General features: G+C 41.1%; 2 protein-coding genes across 3 annotated transcripts; both read left to right on the plus strand.

The window, feature by feature from the left end:
- Window positions 1-397: 397 nt before the first annotated feature.
- On the plus strand, window positions 398-12,064 carry LOC121181728 (myocardial zonula adherens protein). 2 transcript variants are annotated; one of them, XM_041037848.1, is made up of 14 exons: window positions 398-890; window positions 1,660-1,740; window positions 5,304-5,399; window positions 6,447-6,611; window positions 6,704-6,796; window positions 6,908-7,021; window positions 7,125-7,277; window positions 7,850-7,975; window positions 8,271-8,399; window positions 8,672-8,766; window positions 9,170-9,275; window positions 9,579-9,662; window positions 9,909-10,015; window positions 10,124-12,064. In XM_041037848.1, exons 1-14 carry the CDS (start codon window positions 810-812, stop codon window positions 10,719-10,721), a joined length of 2,028 nt encoding a protein of 675 aa, XP_040893782.1. In that variant the 5' UTR covers window positions 398-809; the 3' UTR covers window positions 10,722-12,064. The 2 variants fall into 2 exon arrangements, with proteins under 2 accessions (XP_040893782.1, XP_040893790.1); XM_041037856.1 differs by having other exon boundaries at window positions 9,954-10,015.
- Window positions 12,065-13,213: 1,149 nt separating this feature from the next.
- polr2m (RNA polymerase II subunit M) lies at window positions 13,214-17,107 on the plus strand. The gene is made up of 4 exons (XM_041037869.1): window positions 13,214-13,516; window positions 14,732-15,334; window positions 15,486-15,708; window positions 16,332-17,107. The coding sequence occupies exons 1-4, from the start codon at window positions 13,407-13,409 to the stop codon at window positions 16,473-16,475; spliced, it is 1,080 nt and encodes a 359-aa protein (XP_040893803.1). The 5' UTR covers window positions 13,214-13,406; the 3' UTR covers window positions 16,476-17,107.
- The last annotated feature ends 4,104 nt before the right edge of the window (window positions 17,108-21,211 follow it).

The following is a 21,211-nucleotide window of genomic DNA, read 5'->3' on the forward strand; positions in this document are numbered from 1 at the left end:
CAAACTGGTGTAAAATGGAAATATTCAAGTAAAGCACAAGAACTTCCCATTTGAAGTACAGCTCTTGAGTATGTGTATTTAGCTACTTTTCACAACTGTAAAGTTGGTGACCAAGCTTTTGAAAAAAAAAAGAACTAAAACAGAACTTTAGTGCTTGTAAAAAAAAAAAAGAAAAAAGAAAAAGACCAAATAGTAGAAATATATTTTACACTTATTAGAACATTATTAAGACTAAAAACATGCAAGAGGAAGACCTTGTCAAACTCCTTTACTATGAGGCCAGCAGTGAGTACCAGCTCCACCTATTAGCTACTCCTGTTGATAGGAAGTGCTCCACCTGTCCCAGCCCCAGTAAGAGGACCCGCCCTGTGAAAGTCCTGCTTTCAGGGCAGGAGGTGCAGAACAGAGAGGCAGGTGAAATGTGGCCCGACAGGTCTGATGGGAATACACAGAGACAGGCAGGGAGGTTGCTGAGTGACTGACAAGCCTGTCAGCCCCGTGGATTTAGGAGCAGTCTGCCTGGAATTAAGACAATGACATATTTGTGTTTGTGTTGCTGAACTGGATTGCACCTGGTCATTTCACTGACTGAGAGGGCACTTTGGGGCCCTACGGACCAACAGCACCACCACCACCACAATCAGCCTCGACAGAGACTGGAATTTCCCTCCTCTTCCCTGGCTGGGGGCCGGGGGCAGATGGTCGCTCTGAGACTTTGAGCAGAACTCAGGAAGGAGAGTGAGAGGAAGGGTGGGAGGAGGGCTGGAGAGGGAGAGGAAGAGAAGTGAGGAGTGGACAGAAGAGAAGACATGCTTCGATACGGTTCAGGACGAAGTGTTTCCACCACCACCACAACAACAACACAGGACTCTCCAGAGTCTTCAAGTGAGGTAAGAGGTTCCAGAGAAGTCAGGACACTGAGACTCTCTCTCTGTCTCTTCTCTTTTGTCTCCTTCTCCTCCTGTGTTTTGCAAACAGCCAACTGTTTTTTCCTGCCTCCTCTGTTTGTCCCCTTCTGCTTTCACTCTGTAGCCACTTCTTTCTTGTCTGCATACAGTGAGATAAATTTTCTCAGTCACTGTGAGAAGGCTGTTCCCCAGTTTACTCAAAGTTCGTGTTTGCTATGGGATGTGTTCATTTACAAGAGCATGTAATGGGAGCTGAGTGTGCACCAGGCAGGGCTGTCATGTTTATTTGAACAGCTCTCAGATAAAACAGGCCTTTGTACTAAACCAGCTTTTAAAGTTCTTACCATTGTTTGTAAATGCAGAAAGACCCCAGTAATATTTTAAAATGAGTATGATATGAATACATTACTGCAGCACTTTCTTTTAGAATAATGTCTTAAAATAAAATCAATCAAAATTTTTTAACTGTAAAACATTTATACTTGGAACACAACCAAACAAAACACCTACTGTAGCGTGAAAATTACGGCAGATGCCTCAGTAGCAGTTACATAAACCTTGTTTGCATGTCTTGTTGCTGTTTTCTATAAATAAACCCATGGTGGTCGGCTGTTGAGGTCTGTGAGATTTTGTAACTGTTCTATGTGTAAATGTAAACTCTTCAAACTTTCTTCTGAGTAACGTACTACAAAAATTCAACTGGTTTGCAGAACATTGTTTATTTTGCCTTTTGTTTGTTTGTTTTTCACAGAGGAGGATCAGACGTCTAAGGTTAACGCTACATGCGGGAGATAATGGAAACAACCAGGCAAAAACGACAAACTCAGACACAGTAAGTCATATATCTCCCCCTCATTGAAATTCTACAATTAATCAGGCTGCGTCCTGCCTATAAATCTTGCATGACAGCTCTATTTAGATAGGTAAAGGTTTAATGAATAGAGTTAAACCTTACATTCCATCTTGTTGAACTGAATTTGACTTAGCAAACCAAGTGAATTTGTGTGTGTCGTACAACCACGCACACCCCTCTTGACAACTGCGATGTGGGAGAATGATAAGAACTGAAAATACAACATTAATTCATCATATAATACCTAGGAAGAAACATGGTGGAGCCACTGAGATTTATGTGTTTTTTATCATCTGGTCCACTTGCACAATCATGACAGGAGGGTGTGTGCGTGTGATAATGCACACGCAGCTGTTTCGAATTTATTTCAAAGCTCAGCTCTGACTCTCCATTGTAAATCTATTCCATACACTGGCACATATTTAAAATACTTTTCCTGAACAAACGACGCGTTTGATCTCTCACTGAGACCGGAGACACCTGACGGCTCAGCTGAAACAGCATTAACTCAAACACTGGTAACTGAACAAACACAGCTCATAAAATTGGCTTTTGCTCACCGAAGTGCAGAATTACACTCAGACAGTATCCATGTCTGTTGCTGCAATTTGTGACCTGTGTGAATTATGATTGTGAGCCTACACTGCAGGCTGTGTGGGTATTTGCTGTAGGTGGTTCTGCCCCGGTCTTTGTTTGTGTAATGGATTTGTGGTCCAGAGCCTGATGTCAGAGTTTGAAAGTGAGAGTGTGAGAACTGAGCTCGATCCTTTACTTATTGTTGACCCTCGAGGAGGCTTTCGGTCCACGTAACTCTGCAGGATCCTGACAGAACCACAGTGGCGTGTTTTGTATGAACCTTGGCCAAGGAGTATGGTGTTCATCAAGTTACCACACCTCCACATGTTCTACTGATAGCTTGGTGCCTTTATCTCTGAATACGCTTCCCTTTTGGAGGGTGTGCCCATGACTATTGAAACTGATGACAGAGGACAGTCTGGTCAAGAGTGAACACAGAGCGCACAGAAACACACATGTGCTTGGTGATGACGTGTACTTCAGTGTGTATTTAGTGTGGATGCTACTCTGCAGCCAGTGTGTCTGTGAACAGACGTCGGCAGCTCTAACTGTAGAGTTGCAGTTTTTTTTACGGACAATAGGAGGAAATGTAAATAGAAATGTAAAGAGAAAATAAAAATGGTAGATTAAAAATAAACAAAATAGTAAGAAGTTGCCTTGTAGGAATAAAAACATTTTAGGAAATGTGTGTAATCCCTTTCTTGCTTCTAGATCGATCTCTCTGCCATGTCTGTGCAGCAGATATGATGTTACAGCCAGCAGCTCGTTAGTGTTGCTTAGCTCAAACAAACAGGGGTAAATAACTGTATGTTGAACTGTATATATAAATGAAGGCAACTACAGCCGATTCATAGAAGGGCTGAAACAACCCCATGCATAATTTGCATGTGAAACTGTAGCACAGAGTGGAAAAGCCACTTCAGGGGAATTTGGAGGGGAATATCAGGGTTCGAGAGGTTAAATACTCACCTCTCCGTGCCCTCTTCATCTGCTCATTATGTGTTCAGCACTAAGTTCAGAGTTCAGGTGCTGCTGTAATTGCAAAAGCATTCAGTTCAAATACTCAGTGTTTGAAACTGGCGCAGTTAAACAGGCTCGATTTAACAGTCTAGTTTTTATTATTACATTTATTTAGCCACTGAGAATCCATGTCCTTTTTTAGATACATTTTCATGTAAGCTGCTGAAGCTTTGATCTTAGATCTGATCTTGAGGGAAGGTCAGATGTAGGTCACTTGGATGTTGTGTGCTTTTGCGATGGAAAGAAGGAAGGCTCAAAGTTAATCAAGGAGGAAGGAAATGACCGATACATCCTCTGTCAGAGATATCCAGAGATACTGTATTTCAGCAGAAATGTTGGTCGAAGTGGTTCTCGCCATGAAATTAGAAAGGGTGTGTCCTGCAACCTGATACATCATGGACACAATCCAACCGGTGACGATGGCCTAGATGAGATGAAATACATCTGCAAGACACAGGGTTGCTGCATGTAGTCATTTCTACACCTACAGCATTGGATTTCATTTCTACAATGGCTGAAAGTCTCTTAAAAGTGAACATTATTCAACCCAGTGAACTACATGAGAGGGTCTTTGTGTTGCAACTTCAAATACAGCTCTCATGTCTGTGTTGGAAATAAGGAGCTAATCCAATCAGTTGAGTCTTTCACAATGCAGTCATATGATGGAGCAATCAACTCATGAGCTACAAACAAATGACACAGTGAAATGTTTGACAATGCACTGACATCCTATTATTTCAAAGGGACTGTCTTTAAGTAATTTTACATGTTTGCATAATTCAGGTAGCCGGTGACTTCTGTGAGCAGGTCATGCTCTTCAAGGCAACAAAACAAAAGGCACCCTGTGAGCTATATCCGCCAAAGTTACTTGGCTGCAGTTTGAGCTCCAAAATCCATGTAAACATTGTCCACCATTGTGGTCAAACATTGCCATTGTAAAATTCAAAGCCGAATGGACAGCACATAGAGCTTTGTTAGTCTAAGATCTCAGAGAAGCGGGCTGCAGTGTTGTTAAAACGTTACGATGGCTGTTCTTCCCTCACATCTGCTGGAATTCACATCCGCTTATTAGCGGGCCTTCACCATTTCTCAACAGCATGTCCTCTGTATATTAAGTGGTGAAGAAATGTGAGGCTCGGCTCTGTCCACGAGACAACACTGGCGTCTTTGTTCTAGTTTCGCCTCACTCTTATCTCTGTGAGATATGGAGGCTGACGCCTCTGTCTCTGGGTAGTAAGTCTGAATATCTAGTTTGAGCAGAGGCTTTTAAAAGATGTCATCTATCTGTCTGTCTATCTGCCTGTCGATCTGTCTATCTTGGTAGAAGCTTTTCAATTCACAGTATTTGATAAACACCAACCAAAGGACAAGACAATTATAGCTAAATTATTATTTATGTAACAGGCAGATAAACGTTGTAATATTATTACCCCCACCTCATTGGTGACCACATCCTCCCCACACACCACAAGATAATATAATAAATAATTAAGTCCACATAGTAATAATGACGCAATAAACAAACATGGGGAATGAATGATGAAGAATAGGTGGGACAGCACACAGAAAAAAATTTAATGGAATATACAAAGTGTCCAGGCACTAGATACAAAACAAAAAAAACTATATCCAACACATTCAAATTACTGTAAGACAAAAAAGGGTCACAAAACAAATAAGTAAAAAAAAAAAAAAAAGAAGATGCAAGACTGTTTGTTTGCATTCTGAGTCTTTGCCATGTGTAACCAGAAACAACAACAGACTGAAGTGCTTGATTACAACAGAAGCTTTGCTAAGGAGAAGATGTCAGTGGTGTGGAATGTTTGCACAAAATAAGACCACTTAATCTGAACATTTTTTAACCTTGCAGTATCCACACAGTGAAATGAGGTGAATCATCCCCAACAGCAATCCTGAGTGTTTGTTGTTGATTTTTTTATCTGCAGGCTGAGAAAGAAAAAGATGTCAATGGGGCATGGAAGAGGAAGAGGAATGGGCTGGTCCACAGAGAGAGGCCAGCTGGCAGGGAGTCACCTCAGCAGGTAGACAGCAACATCCACCACATGAATAATAGGCATGGGCCTGCCACGCATGTGTGTGACACCAACATCCTTCCGCTAAATACGTCTCTGTGCACGCACTGTCAGGCTGTCATTAATAATGTCTTCTTAGATGTTCAGCATGAACAGATGCTGGTAGGTGTCTGTAACAAATGCCGTGTCTCTGTATGAAAGTTTGAAGGAGACCTAGACAGTCACCCTCACTGGTTCAGGAATATGTTTTGTTTTTCTCCGAGTTGTGAGAAAATGTAGAACAGAAACAGCAATATGTGCATGATCATGGGAGATTAAATATTCAGAATTAACTAGAGCTGAAGATTTTAGTCAGTTAACTGATTAGTAGTGGAAACCATCTTAATAACTAAAAACAATCCTTTGTGACAGTTTTGGACTGCTGTTCTAACAAACCAAGAGATTTGAATTAGTCAGTCTGGCCTTTAGGAATCAGTGATTGGCTTTTGAAAAAACTTTTTCTGAATTATTTTCTCAAAAGAAGTAATTGATAATATATTTAAGTGTTAGTTGTCACTCTAGAATTAATTTTTCCTTCTATTTTCCATTCTCTTTGCCTCTTGCATTTCATTTGAAATATTTATTGATAGATATTTATAGATTTGCCTGTGCCCATGACAAAAAATTTTATTATTTATTTATTGCATTGTCTAAAGTGCTGTGCTGCTGTGCATCTGTTTTCATTGGCAGCCTGACTGTTAGAGGTACAATAGGCAGAAACGGCAGCAGCATGTACTGGGTTGCAGAAACATGACACCTTTAATACACCCTGCACTTTTTCTAACTGTTCGTTCCCAACCTCCTGTTTCCAGTGGTCAGCAGCAGTAGTGCTGGAAATACCTGATCAAGTTTACATATGCAGGCATGTGCGTCTGCCCACAAACACGTGATTCACCTACAAGTGTGCATGTCTGCACACAAGCATTCACACAAATACACAGATGCAATGACAGACTTAGTCAGCCCCAGTGGAGGGTGGCTACAGAAACCTGACCGGTGCGATCCTGTCTCCCTCAGCACCTCGGAGACATGACCAATGGGGTGCCAGAGTCCTCGCTGCAGCATCATGGGCCCAAAGTGTACGGCGTAGTGCAGAGGACGGGCTCGGACAGACAGCAGGAAGTGATGGCGCGAGAGTGGACAGTCAATCACCTTCACGATGAAATGAGGTACATCAAGGAGGTGAGTGGAGACCGAGACATCATGTCATCTAAGCAAGACTGTGTGGGTTTCTGTGTAGATAATATCTGTGTGTCTTGTGTATATGTATACAGGTGAGAGACTCTCTGGAGAAGGTGAGAGAGCGGATGTACGGGCAGTTCGGAGGAATGCAGCAATCAGTGCAGAAGCTTTCACAGGAAATCAGGGTAATGAATTATGTGACTGCTCAGAACTCCCTCATCAAACTACATCAAACTAAAACAATCTGTGAAGCTGTGAATAACTCTGAAAATGCAGTCTACCATTTGTTTCTGCAGGCTGCCAACTCCCATCGGAGGAGTCTGGAGTCAGAGGTGAGGATCCGGACGACAGCCATGGAGAGCTTTGATCAGATGAACAGCTCCCTCATATCCGCCAACATCAGCCTGCAGGTAACTTATCAATGTAACTGAACCTGTGAAGACTTTCTGTTTGAGAGCTTTGCTCCATCACAGAAAGGGTTGGGTTGATAAGTAAAAGAAGTTTCCTTTGCAGAAATCCCTTCTGGAGAACTGTCAGAGCAGAGTGGACATGAGAGAGGAGGTGAAGAGTTTGAGGAGCACCTGTGAGAAAACACAAGAAAAACTCAAAGATAAAGAGAGGGAGCTGGCTGCTGCGCAGGCTGAAAACCAGACTTTGAGACTGCAGGTCAGACTGAATACGCACTCGCTCATTCACACAAACCCACATGCGTCCACAAATTTCAAAACATTTCTGTGGAAAAACCTACTCAGACACAATCATTGAGATAATCAGAGATTCTGGTCACCCAGCAGGTGTGACAAGTGGGTGTTCAAATGACCTGCAAAATGGTCCGATGAGTCAGTAACAGCTGAGATGGATAAGATGTGGGACTGCTAAACAGCTGCTAAACAAAGAGAAATACAGGAATGCTTCATATGTATAAATTGTTATTCTCCACCTGACACCTTACCAGTAGTCCCAATGGTTCACTGAATCATCTCATGCTTTAGTGTATGTGATGACAAAAAAAACCCTCACTTCCCTTTAGAAAGCAAATAACCCCAATTTCACAGAATTAAGATATTTGAGAAGTAATAGATAAAGCAGCATTCTTTGATCCGGCAGATTTGGTATCAGATCATCTGCAGTTCTGTGGCATATCAGCTGCATCTGCATCTTCTATTCTAGCATCAATATGGAATAATCATCTGAATACAGTCTGAGGTTTTGCTGAGCTGGTGCTGTGAATTGTCCAGGTGGAGTCTTCACGGGAGGCCAACGCTCAGGCGCTGCAGGAGCTCTCAGCAAAGCTAGAGAGAGAGTACCAGGAAAAGCTGCTGGAGGAACAACAGAAACACAGGGAGGAGATTGAAAGCCTACAGGTCTGCATTCTTTACTCCTTATGCATTTACTCTCACCACAGCACATCACATTCAGTTTCAGTGCTAAGAGAAACCAAAACTCACTGTGTGTTTCATAAGAACAGGAAAGATGTGCCATGATTACTCAAGATACCTCAAATGCCTGAAAAGCTTTGACTGTGTCACATTTTAATGAATGTGAATTTTACTCTAAAGCAAATTAAATCTATTTGAAACCCAAAGATGTAGATAACTAAGTTTTTGATAACTTCATAAGCCATTTCCTGCATCTGAACTGAAGTGTATTTCTGTTCAGGCCCAACTCGATGAGTACATCAGGCGACTGGAGGAAGCAGAGAGAAACATCAAGACGGCAGAGGCCAAGATTGCTGAGAGGGACCAGAGGATCACTGAAGTGGAACGTCTACTGGACTGTATGGGGAAGGTAAGACAAATTTCAACATGATGAATATCAAACAAACTATTCTAATAATAAACATTTTATACTGTAAACTTTGTCCCCTCACTCTCTATTGCTCTGCATCCACCTCTGCTTTTGGCCAAACACATCATATACAGTACACTTTGAGCAATCTGTTGTTCCACTCTCATCTTCCTGGTCCATCCATCCATTTCACACTGTTTTGAGAATGATGATTTCTCTTTTCAACCATTGTTTCAAAGCAACTGAGAAGAACTGAAATATCATTTCCACAGGAAAAGAGTCAACTCCAAAAGAAGCTGCAGGAATGCGAACAGCGTCTCCGCTTGATGGAGCTGACGGACACCACTGATGCAACTGTAGTCAAAAGGTACAAATTAAAGTCCAGAAAAACAAACATCAGTTTGCCAAAAACAATTCCAACTCCAGGCCTTTCAACCATATCACCCCCTCCCTCATCAGCTGATGATGTTTGCTCAGTTGTCATGACCTTGGAACTGAGGATATTGAAGTTTAAGTTGGGATTGTTTTTATCAAATTACTATTTCCAGTCTCAAGACTAAACTTTAATGCCTCAAAAAAATATCATGTTTGCACAGTTAAAGCCTGCAGATCGATTTTTATGCTGCACTCCATTTTTCCTTCCTTGATCTGAGAAGCATTTGACTTGGCTGTACATTTGTGGAAAATGCCAGAAGAACCCCTTTTCAACTGAGCTGTTGTTGAAATGCCGTTCTCATATGTGGAACTAAATGGTTGCTGGTTGCGTTTAGGTCCAAAGAGCTGCAAGGTGAAGCAGTGGATCTCCGTGAGAGAATCAAACACTTGAATGATATGGTGTTCTGCCAGCAGAGGAAAGTCAAAGGAATGATTGAGGAGGTGAGAAGGGTTTGTACAGATGAATTCAGTGTATATAAGGAACATTTAACTCTGGATTATTATTATTTTTACCAACAGTATTACATTACAGCCAACATTTATTTTTCTGAATATTCCAATAATAATCCACTCCAGCAAATAGATGTATTTTTATTGTGCATTTAGGGAAAATTAAGAATAATTATATACAATAAAGTTATTTCTGCCAACAATCCATATACAGTAAAATCACAATAAGGAGATCTACCTGAAAACACACAATCACTTATTTCTGATGACTGTTGTCTTCTTGAATCTGTGAAGGTTGAATCACTGCGAGCTCAAGTTGCGCAGAAGGATATGTTCATCTCAGAGCTTCTGGACAGGATTGCAATAGTGGAGTGTGAGGTAAGACACAGACATTAGACTGTGTGTTTACTGCGTGTCTTAATTTTGGTGCGGTGTGGTAATCTACTGCATGGCTACAGATGACTGCCTGGGCTGTTGAGCACTGGAAACCCTGAACTTTCAGCAAATGTCTGTGTGGTATCCTCGTGTCACTGCACCTATCAAGTCGCTTTCACGTCTGAAGTGACTGCAGTCCTTTGCATGTATCTGACCTGACAGTGTTGTTTCCTGTTTTCCTTTTCCTAGAATAATGAATTAGAAGACAAGCTGAAGTATTTTATGTCTACACAGAATAGTCCGCGAGAGGTTTTGGAAACAAGGGAGATAGGAGTAGGCTGTGATCTGCTCCCCAGGTAAGAAGCAGAGTTGGAGAAACATATTTGGTAGCATCAGGTTATGTTTGGTGCTTCGTTTAAGAGGTGGTTTCTCACTCTGACTGATGTTTGCCTGTGCATCTGCAGACATGAAGCAGAGCGGTATGATGTTGAAACTCCTGTTCAGTGTGAACCAGCTCCCCTCCATCCCATACAACTCCCATCACCCGTTCAGCTTCCATCACCGATGAAACCTTCATCGCCTACTCAACCACTATCACCCACTCAACCTCTGTCGCCCACGCAACATCCACTCCCCTCACAACTCTCATCCTCAACACAACCTCCATCCCTCACACAGCCTTCAACCCACCCATCTCCCATTCAACATCCATCCCTCTACCTGACAACACCCACCCAACCAAGGACGTTCAGGTCTACTAACCCTCCACCCAGCAGGCTGGAGTCTAGTTTACTGAGGTACACTCCTGTTGAATACAGCCGCTTCCTGCAGTCCAACCCATCAGTCCCGAGCGGAACGTTCCCCTACACCCGCCCAACCGAACCTGAACCAGTCCAGTCCAGGAGAGATGAGGTGGACGCAGAAACAAACACAGACACATGCTCAAGTCCAGAGGAACCCACTTCATCCACACCCTCTTCTCAAGCAAGGTCAAGAGCGCCTCGAGTTTATACACCGTTCATGAAACTTATGGAAATGACAGCAAAGATAAATATAGAGTAATCTTACACTAATAGTAATAGTCATGTTAGACATTTTGGGAAATGCACTTATTCTCTTTTGTGCCGAGAATTACAAAAGAAGATTGATACTACTCATGGTTTTTATGGTAACCATGACACCACAACCAGCAGTCAGCTACCCTGTCCAAGAATAACAAAATCTGCCTCCCAGCACCTCTAAAGCTGTTGGGAGAAGTGAAGTGTAAAATTTGTCATTTTAAATGGGTTATGAGAGCAATTGCTAGGCAAACAGTGAAAGTCACTGCACCCAGCCAAGAAACAGTCCAGTCCACAACCCCTATCAAACTATCAGCTTAACATTTTTAAGCATCAGTTTTTATACGGATTACAAAACAAGTTTGTTTAATAGTGAGCTTTTGGAGGTGTCGGTGGGTGGATTTTGATACCTCGGACAGAACAGAACAGAACAGAACAGAACAGAACAGCATAGTCTAGTTCTAACCCCCGGCAAGAAGATTAATCAGTGCAGGATAAGTCTTAAAATGCTGACCCTTTAAACCTTTGGTCTTATTTTCATTGCTGATTATCATTTTAAAGTCACCATGCATCTGTGACATAGACTGCATTTTTTAAACAGTCAGAAGCTGACACATTGATGTTAGTCATTTGTCTGTCATATATGGTGTAGAATATGACTCCGGATCAATAATGGAAAAAGTCATTATGTAAATTTTTCTATTCTATTCCGATTCTATGTTTGCACATAGCACTGTTAATTATAATAAAATGTTGAAAGGTGTAAATAATCTGATGCTCTGTAAAAATATTTTATAAATAATGTACTGAAAGATTAGATTTGTTTTGTTTACAGTGAATGTAGCCTGCTTATTTTGTTCATGGAGCTATGAGCATTCAGCTCTATATGAAGGTTGATGATGTTATTGTTTCCTATCATTTTATATTGGCTCTGTACAAATTAAATGAAATAATATTTTATTATTGTCACATTATGTACAAATATTTATTAACATGCTTTGTGCCTTTGTAAACAGCCTACTGTCTAATACTGGTGGTGAGAATTAGAGAATCTTTTTGAAGTGGCAACAGGGTAGTATAATAGTACAATGTAAAGCAAATTTCTGCTTATTATAAAACTGTGCATTTACTTTAAAAATATTAACCTTGATGAGGTGACTGCCATTCCTGAGCCACAGGCACAAGTATTATCCAGCTGTTTTCTGCACTGCCACAAATGTGACTTGAAAATGCTTGATGACGTGCCTTTTCCTTAACATTACATATCAAACTGCAACTAATTAAAAGAGGCCAGCGTATGTTTGGCTAATAAAGACCTTACTGTACAAGTATCCCGACTGTGTCAATGGACGCCCCCACTCACATGGAACCTCATACATTTATAGAAGCCTTAAGCCTAAATATATGACTGTTTCACTGTTCACTGATGTGGATCACTCCGTTTGAATTTGTTGCAGCTTGTAAAAAACACAAAAAGGGCTTTTCATAACTGGTTTGTATTCCTTCACATTTTGGTTGTTTAACTTTCACGCTTTTACAAAAATGTCATGCATAAGCACTGAACTCCAGATAAACTCTCTGTAGATATGCAAAAGATTATGTAGGTAGCTCTATTTTAAGGACCTGTCCTGTGTACAATATGCAGATCATGTGTCTGCAGAGCTGTTGTTTATTGCTTTTCACAGGAAATTATGTGCACAGGCTTCACAATGCAAATCTGGAGTTGCCTGGTTAAAACTCAGCTGTTTCACTGAACAAAAAAGTATTTGTTATTGTAATTTTTATAATCACAGTCAGGCAGGACGAGGTGTTGTGGAGTACTTGATATGTTGATATCAGTGATGTTGCAAGAAAATCTGCAGATTCACAAAAAAACTCTCCAAAGCAATGAGTAACAGATTTAAACAAAGTGGTAAAATTATATATCCGGCAGAGTAAGTGACAGGATTAGAAGGACAAAACCTGTGTGCCTGTCAGTGATATTGTTAGTAAAGGTCATCAGTGTTTTAAAGTATCTGGTAGGATCTGGCATGATGCACATGATGGAGTCCGCTGAGATTTTGTTCCTGTGCAACTGCAGCCAAGAGTGAAATTCACTTTGTCTTCTGAGAGGGGACAGAGAGGACACAGCTGTAACCTCCTGGTTGAAGTTTGGGTCATTGTCTGTTGAGCTGAGCGAGAAATGAGTTGGCACAGTCTTTGGGAAACATCCGGATGGGAAATGCAGCAGTGGAAAATCTGAGACTGTGAAGCCTGTTCATGCTGACTGCATTGATTACAGAGAAGAAAGAAATATCTTAAATGGAGAAGAGTCACAAGTTGGAGTGATAGACTATTCTGTGAATCCAACATCTGGTGCTGGTGACTACATTTGACCCGCAGAGGGCAGCAAATCACCTTCAGTGGCTGTGACAGGAAGAAGAGATGCAGTACACGGTCATGTGCAGTCGGGGGCGATAGAGCTCCACCTCCAATGTTTGACTTCCGCTCGAGAAGAAGAGGAACCACACTTTGAAATGTCTCGTGTTGAAGAAGTGAACCTGCCGCCTTAAAAAGAGGTTTCTAAGACTCTTTAACCACCAGAGAGCCGATTAACGTGTACACGGAGTTTTTATGCTGCATGTTAAACCGAGTCGTTAGCTCCTGCTGCTTGTGAATGGCCGTAGCTAGCTGTCAGTAGCTAACAGTGATGTCCTCGCCGTGGACGGAGCGCCAGGGACAGGTGGGAGACCTGAGAAACCAGAGCAGAGAGGAGCTTCAAGACCTGCTGCTCCGACAGGAAAAGATACTCTCTAACACGTAAGTTTGTACCTTTCATGTAGATCTTGTCATACATGGGGTAGAAACTGGGACACGAGTCCCACATTAATAAGTTTGTTGTAATGAGAGCTGCTTCACTGTGACAGAGCCTTTTACCTGCACAGTACAAGATGTCAGGTTTTCTACTCACGGTCTGTGTCTGAAGTTTTACAGAGTACAGGAAGAAATAAACATATCATCTCTGTGTTCAATAATATGAAGGTTGTCTCGGTCCGTTTTGGGTCAACTGGGGGCAAAAAATGTTTCTGAGAGAAAAATAATACAAAGTTTTATTATATTCATGAGCCTATACTACCACGCTGCAAAAGTTGTTGAACAAAGCTGCTCTTAAATGACACAAAACTTACAGTGTTTTATGGAGCTGAGATTATTATTTTTCTTAAAAATCGTTGTCAAGCACACTCCTCCCTGATGGATAATAACCTACATTTCTAAAGTGGCTAAAAAATTTTGGCACCATACTAAACATACCACCGTTCACGACAGCTTCTAATGTGACTAATGTGTTAATAGATCAGAATAGAATAGACTTTACTGTCATTACACAGTCGTGTGCAACAAAATTACGGTGCTCTGACCAATACAGTGTGCAATGTTATAAATTAACAAGGTAAAAGGAAATTCACAGAACAGAATAAATTCACAGTTCTAAAAAACCTAAAGTATTAAATCTAAGTATAAAAAACGACAAAGTGCATTTAACTTGAGCTTATTGTACTGAAGTAATATTGCACTGCAAATGTGGTGTGATATTGCACAAGAGAAGGGTTTTTGGGGTTTTTTGTTTTTTGGAAGGAACAGACTGTGGTCAAAATAGTTCAGCAGACCTATTATGATTCTACAACAGTATTACATTAAAAATGTTACAGAATATACAGTGCTGGTATGATCATAAAATGATTTGGATGTTGGATGTGACGTGAAATTATTTAAGCCAAAGTATAGATCTATGAAAAAGAAAGAAAGCTGAATAAGTTAATAAAGAAATGTAAATGCAGATCCTTTCATAGAGAGTCAGTGAATGGTTTCATGAAAACACCAAATAAGAGAATAACTTTAGGAGGAATGGTGTTCATCCCTTCAGTAAAGTAGAGACTGTCTTCATTGATTGTTGGTATATTTGTTTAATTTCTCCTCTCTTTATCTTAATTGTTTTGAATCTAGCATGAAATGATGGGTTTGTGCTGTTTGCAGGAGGTTATTGCAGTCTCTTCCTGACAAAGGGAAAAAGATAAAAGAATTTGCAGAGAAAGTGCGTCTCGCCATTGAACACCACGATGAAGAGGAGAGGAGACAGAGCTTGGTGTCTGCTGCCAGGACAGAATTACAGTCCAAGTACAAGCAGGCTTTCACTATGCAAAATCGTGCCGTGCACAACACACCAGCATCCTCACACCACAACAGGCAAAGTGAGACTGCTGCAGGCGATGTGGTACATGAGAGGGAGACCTCACCTGTCTCGGCTCTTGTGCAGGAAAAGCCCACTTTGGACGAGCAACAGGACCAGTTTGTCTCCAGAGCAGCTGCTGGTGAAACCATGGAGACGGCTGCTGCTGCTGGGGCCTCTCTGAACTCTGATGAAACAAAAGAGGGTGACCTTGTGGAGGCCTTGGAAAGGGTCAGACTGTCTGAGACTAGTACTGGTTTCAGTAGCAAGTCCAAAGACCTGTTAAACAGCACGGCAAGAGACAATTACTTTCTCAGAAAACAGACACCAAAAAAGCCTCACTATGTCACTGTCCTGGAAAAAACAGAGAAGATCTCAGCTCCCAGGAAGCAGAAATTCAAAACAAATCAGTGAGTGGACTTTGTCTGATGATGTGATGATTACTTTTGTAAACATTGTAAACAAAAATACATAGATAATTATGTAGGTTTCATTTAGTAACTGTGTCATTGTATCTCATTTTACTTATCATAAAAAACATTTTCTCAATGGTGTTTCCAGGCTGCCCCACAGAAGTGATGTTTCTCCATCAGGATCCTCGTCACCCAGCCATTCCTCTGAAGGCTCATCGCCGCTGTCTGTCCAGGCCAGGAAGGAGCAGGACAGAAAACACCTTGACGACATCACTGCAGCCAAACTCCCTCCTCTCCACCACAACCCGGCCCAGCTTCTGTCTTTGGAAGAGTCAGCCATCCTCCTGAAGGAACAAAGCAAGAAGCAGCAGGTTGGTGCATCTGAGCCCTCCTCACTTATCTTATACATCTAGTATATTCTTTAAACTGTAGGCAGGGTTACAGGGTCAGAAATTTTCCCCTCTGCAAAATCAAATTTTGTCTTTGAATAAACAAATAAGGCTTCTCCACCATAATGGGTGGCAACATGGTGAATTACAAACATTTGAGACTGCTAGCTGCAGGTGTGCTGCTTCAGGTACCAGTGAGACATGAAATTACCATCCAGGAAATCCAGCCTGAGTAACATAAACATTATTTTGAAAGCCTATCAGACTGCAAATCAGTGCTATACAACGGTGACTTCTGTATTTTCTCATCTAATCACATTTGATATGAATAAAGTCCAGGCGTGGGGTCTCTGTATAAGCTCTAGAGGGCAGCATTCAGGCAGTGTAGGCACTGTGTATCACTTCACATCCAAAGTACTGGCTAAAGAGCCAAACATCACACAGTGTGCTGCTGTCAGCTCACGGAGACCTGTTAAGCTTATTATCAGTCCCACTTTTGTTGAGGGTTTAATAGCTATGTCTGTGCTGCTTTATAATAATGTGCTTGTCGACTGTTCACCAGCCTATTCATGTCAACTTTTTCTCTGTGTTGTGTTTAATTTCAGGAGTTGCAGGCCAAGCTGGCAGCCCAGAAACTGTCTGAGGGATTGAAGATCTCTATGGGGAGCTACACTCCTGACGGTGGCTCCATGGCTGCCTACAGAGAGGTTCACGATGAAGGAGCCCAGCTCTCCTCAGAGGAAGACTGATCCTGGAAGGCCAGAGCAGGGGAAACCAGTGTGACCTTGGCCCTGAGGGGAAACAGGCTTTGGACCTTGCAATCAGGACCCATCAAACAGGATTTTCACTCCAAGGACAGGAATTCTTAATAGAGGAAAAGGGTCTTTGCATGGTGTGAAGGCATAGTTGGTATCCCAGACTCAGGAAATTGAATGGCAGGTTGAAAAACTAGCTTACTTAATTCTCATTCTGTTCGTATTGGGATCAGCTGTTTCAGTGTCCTGCAGGAATCGAGTAGGAGTCTTGAACGCTGAATTCGAAGCACGTACGGTATTATGAGTGAAATGCATCTTAACAGTAACTAGTGATGCCGTGACTCTCTTACCCTGAGTATACTGTACAGTGAAATTTCTATTTTAGCGTGTTAATAATTTTATGCACTTAAAGCTCAATCAACAGGTGGAGCGGACTGTTCACAGCTTTGTCTAGAAAATAGACATGAGCCGGCAGATAGTTGTGTCAGATTTAATTATTACAGAATGTGTAAGAGAATTGAATAAATACATCTGATTCCCAAATGGCTGTGTTTATGTAAAGTTACCTGACAATCCAGTGTTTTTTTCCCTAATTTACAGACGCTGAAGGACCTCGTCAGCCTTCACTATGGATGGAAATCTGTAAGAGATACTCTTTAATTTCTCTTCACTAATATGAAATTGCTCAGTCATGAGAGCATCAGGAAAATTGTTTCCTCGTGTTTTCCATCTTTCATGTACCTGACAATCTAGCATTAGCATTAGTTCATCCATTTGCTACCCTCTAGATGTTGGTTTTGAGAATGAGAAGAGAAACTAATCATGTAAAAATTTGCACTGGAAATTTAGAGTGCATTTTTTTTATGGATTCATCAGAACACAGCTCTTATTTACAGATTTTTGTTAAAGAGTAAAACATACATTATTCCTTCCTGAAACAGAATAAGTGTGTCCAGTCTGAAAAGTGTTAAACTCAGTGCACCACAAAATTGTGCGGATGTCCAGCACTTGTGTACTTATGTACTTTATTATTTTCCCCATGTGAATGAGGAAATATCAAGTAGCTGCACATGAAAACTGTCTCTAACATATGATCTGCTCTCTATAACCTTAATGTTTGTTAGTTAAACAGTGTTTATGTGTATATTCAGATAAAATAAGACCCAGTTCCCCTAAGTTTCACTATTTTCTGAATATTAAATAGATGCAAGCTATTTTATTGTTAGACTTCCAGTTTATTTAGTTCTTTTATGTGCAAAATGTATCTGCAAGGCTACATCAGTTTCAATTTGCAATGAAGCTATGGTCAGCTGCATGCGTGCCCTGATCTTCTAAAATCCTGTGAGATGTTATCAGCAGGGATCTGTGACACACTTGATAAGATTAATGCAGAGGTAGTGAAATATTGAAGCTTGATGGTTGAGACATCTGGACTGCATTTGGATCATGTTGTTGCTGGGAATGGCAGGCGATGATGGGACAGCAGCAGGCTAATGCAACATGGCAAATACCATTTCTCAACTTTGCTAATATGTGGTAGATAAGAAGTGCCAGCTACGTTCAGCATCTTTCCAAACTGCCTTTCCCATCGTCATCTCTCTTCCAACTCTCACAGGGGCCGCAGGCCATCTTAATTTAAACAGCCTGATGCAGGGATTTTAATGAGGAAGAAATGAGGCACTGAGGCACATTTTGGGGGAAATGAGGGTGGGTTCATGTAGGTCAGATTCTGGTTCTAGATGCCCCTCGATAACCTTTAGTAATTGGTGCTGAGGCATTGGTGGGAGACGCTTTAGAGAGAGAGAGAGGAAAAAAAAAAAGATCTGATTGCTGTGTATTTAGACACTGTATCTGATGGGCTCCAGAGTGGCCCTGTGGTGACGTCCAACAACAAATACATGAGCACACTCCACAGAGGATCCTCATTGTGCTGGGATTAATTACAGCCTACCTTGCTTACATAAATTCGGAGACTGTTACCAATTATGGGGCACATTTTTGCTGTAGCTTTTCTCCGTGGTATCTGGCGTCAAACCTGACTCTGAACGTATGTTGATGTTGTTGAGGTGGAACCGAGCACACACTCTGCAGTCAAAGCTTTTTGGGTTTTTTTTTGACGTTGTCCATTGATGATGAGGTTGTTTATACTTCCACTTGAATCCCAGACCCCTTGTCTCAGATTAATAAGCCCCTCATGAAGTAGTCTGCAAGTGATTTGCTCCAACTCTGAGTCCGAAATCACACGTCCCATGGGAGTAAAAATAATTTGCTGTTTGGGAGGGGAAACTGGAATGTGATTTCAAAACTGCCTCTTCAAAGACCAGTCAGCTCAGCCTTAAATTAGATATACAGTATGATGTATAGACTGGCGTTAAACACGACTTAGGCCCTCGGCAGAATGATTGGATTATATCTGCCAGGTTACGAAGTCTGAGGTCATCTTTTTTCCATTCTCCGATGTTTTTGTCTTTTTTTTTTTAGGGCACATGAGGAGATGAAATAATGCAGCACACAGCAGTTTTCTGCAGATAAGGTTACAGCCTATCTCGTCACCCCAATTAGAACCAGCTCTGCCTCCTCTTACTGCACTAGAATCGTTTCACTTACTAAATCAAGTAAAACAGTTTTTTTTTAGCCATGTTAGTGGCACTAGGGATGTTGGCCTGTTGGTCAGTTGTTCCCACGGTTAAATGTATTGCAATAAAATTTTGTGCAGACATTCATGGTGCCCAGAGTACGAATCCAAATGATGAATGATAAGAATCTTATTCCCATGGCTGTGGACTCGCAAGTTTTGTTTAAATTTTTCATTCAGTTTTTGAAATTAGTTTTGCAGATGAATGTTGTGAAATATGTAAAAATGTCTGACTGACTTCCTCTCACAACATATGGATGCTTGCAATGAATCTTAACATATGGAAGACAAACCTCACAGCGAGCTGGAGAAAGACGGTGCTGCTCATTGGTGTTTGTCTCGAGTGTGAAAGTTGAACAAATGTTTCATATGCAAATGGTATGAGCTGTGAATGACAAACAAACAACCGTGCATGTTTGTGACTTCACTGTGTTGTGTGTGTGTGTTTTCTCTTGACGGGGGGAAAGTAAATACTTTCCTGACACGACTGAGGTGCTGAGGTCTTCAGTTATCTCACCATGAAACGTGTGTGTGTGAGAGAGAGAGGAAGCTTGCACATAGTTCATGTCATGAGTGTTGACTGCCTGAGGAATCATGATATGTGGCTGTAACATTCATGAGAGTCCTGCAGCTGTCTCAGTAGTAATGCAGATTGGAAAATACTCCCCGACTGGTGGGTGAATCTGTTGAAGGGAAAAAGACGGAGGTGTCTGGAACTGAGTGCTGGTTGTAAACCAAAGTCATGGGAATGATTTATTGCATTTTTGCATTCTTAAGATTGTTTTCTTTTTCATTTTTTTCCTTACATACACAAGACATGGCTAGTTTATTGCACATGAACGTGGCCGTAGTGCAGTATTTCCAGTTATTGCTTCTTGGTTAAATACAAAGACACTGGAATTACAGTTATTAGACTCAGATCTGTCCAGTCCATTGTGGCCTGAACTGTACCGGGGTGTTTTGCAGAAATTTTGGTACGTGTTGGTGTGGATGCTCACCACGGTTTTGTCAGATTTATAGACGGTAGAGCTTTGCTGCATTTTTTTTTTAAATTCAATCTTATCTCACCAAAACTCTATACATGTGAAATATTTACCTTAGGGAGGCTAATAATTTTTGTATCGCAGGGCTCTCTCCACGGGGAGGTCAGTGAGGATGGTTTTCTACCGAAACTTGCTGCATGTAAATGTAGCTCCAGCAGCAGAGTAGAAACTCACCCAAACAAGAACGTGAGCAGTTCACTCTGTTCCACTTTTTTCTCCATGCACTGTTGCTTCCATGATTTTTACTGTTACTCGTTCTACATAATGGTAATTGCTCCCAATTACTACATAGTAATATTATGAGCAGTATTCGACCTTTAAGAGTGTCAACTCAGAAAATGGAAATCATCAGTGTACCACAAACTCGTGGTCAAGTACAGAGCTTCAGTAAATGTACTTTGTTACAATCTGGATGAGGAAAATTTGCTGATATCAAGTTTGCCCCTCAAATATGATTTATTATAAATTAAATAATTATTGTAATAAAATAATTACTGTAAATTAAAATATGCATGTGGTTAATAGTTTTCTGTTATTCTAGTCCCTCACAGTCCCCACATTTCCTAAGCATACAAGGATGCATTAGAAAATAAGCTGTTGCTGTGAACACAGTGAAAGTCTGTGTGGTCACTGGCAGCAGTATCCACTGTGTGTTTTTGTTTGTACACATGGTAAACTGTTCTAGTGTGAAAATCTCAGAAGCCCTGCCTAATTTCACACTTTCAAATGTTGTTTAGAGTAAAAGCTCATTTCTCTGTCCCTAATAACAGCAGCTCACATCTCACATCCTTCACAAGAGTCTCTGTCATCTCCATCCTCTTATAATGAATTGGATTTAATAGGTGTAATCAATAAGGAATTATAGCTTTAGTCTGATTTTATTCATTTTCAGAGAGAGAACATGTGCTTCTAATCTTAAGTGCAGCTCCATAAAATGCACATGCACTGTTATTTTATTATACACACTGCTGTTTTGATTATAAGACAGAGTTTAATCCTTATTTTTCCACCAACCAACACATTATTTTTTTGCCAATGGTTAATTGACTACC

The sequence above is a fragment of the Toxotes jaculatrix genome, chromosome 1, assembly GCF_017976425.1.
Source record: "Toxotes jaculatrix isolate fToxJac2 chromosome 1, fToxJac2.pri, whole genome shotgun sequence".
Classification (NCBI taxonomy): Eukaryota; Metazoa; Chordata; class Actinopteri; family Toxotidae; genus Toxotes; species Toxotes jaculatrix.

Excerpts from the sequence above, each read along its gene's own strand:
- polr2m (XM_041037869.1), top strand. The coding sequence starts at position 13,407 with ATGTCCTCGCCGTGGACGGAGCGCCAGGGACAGGTGGGAGACCTGAGA. Across the intron at positions 13,517-14,731 it reads GAAAAGATACTCTCTAACAC|GAGGTTATTGCAGTCTCTTC; the intron begins GTAAGTTTGTAC and ends TGCTGTTTGCAG. Across the intron at positions 15,709-16,331 it reads AACAAAGCAAGAAGCAGCAG|GAGTTGCAGGCCAAGCTGGC; the intron begins GTTGGTGCATCT and ends GTTTAATTTCAG.
- LOC121181728 (XM_041037848.1), top strand. The coding sequence starts at position 810 with ATGCTTCGATACGGTTCAGGACGAAGTGTTTCCACCACCACCACAACA. Across the intron at positions 1,741-5,303 it reads AAACGACAAACTCAGACACA|GCTGAGAAAGAAAAAGATGT; the intron begins GTAAGTCATATA and ends TTTTATCTGCAG. Across the intron at positions 6,612-6,703 it reads AAATGAGGTACATCAAGGAG|GTGAGAGACTCTCTGGAGAA; the intron begins GTGAGTGGAGAC and ends ATATGTATACAG.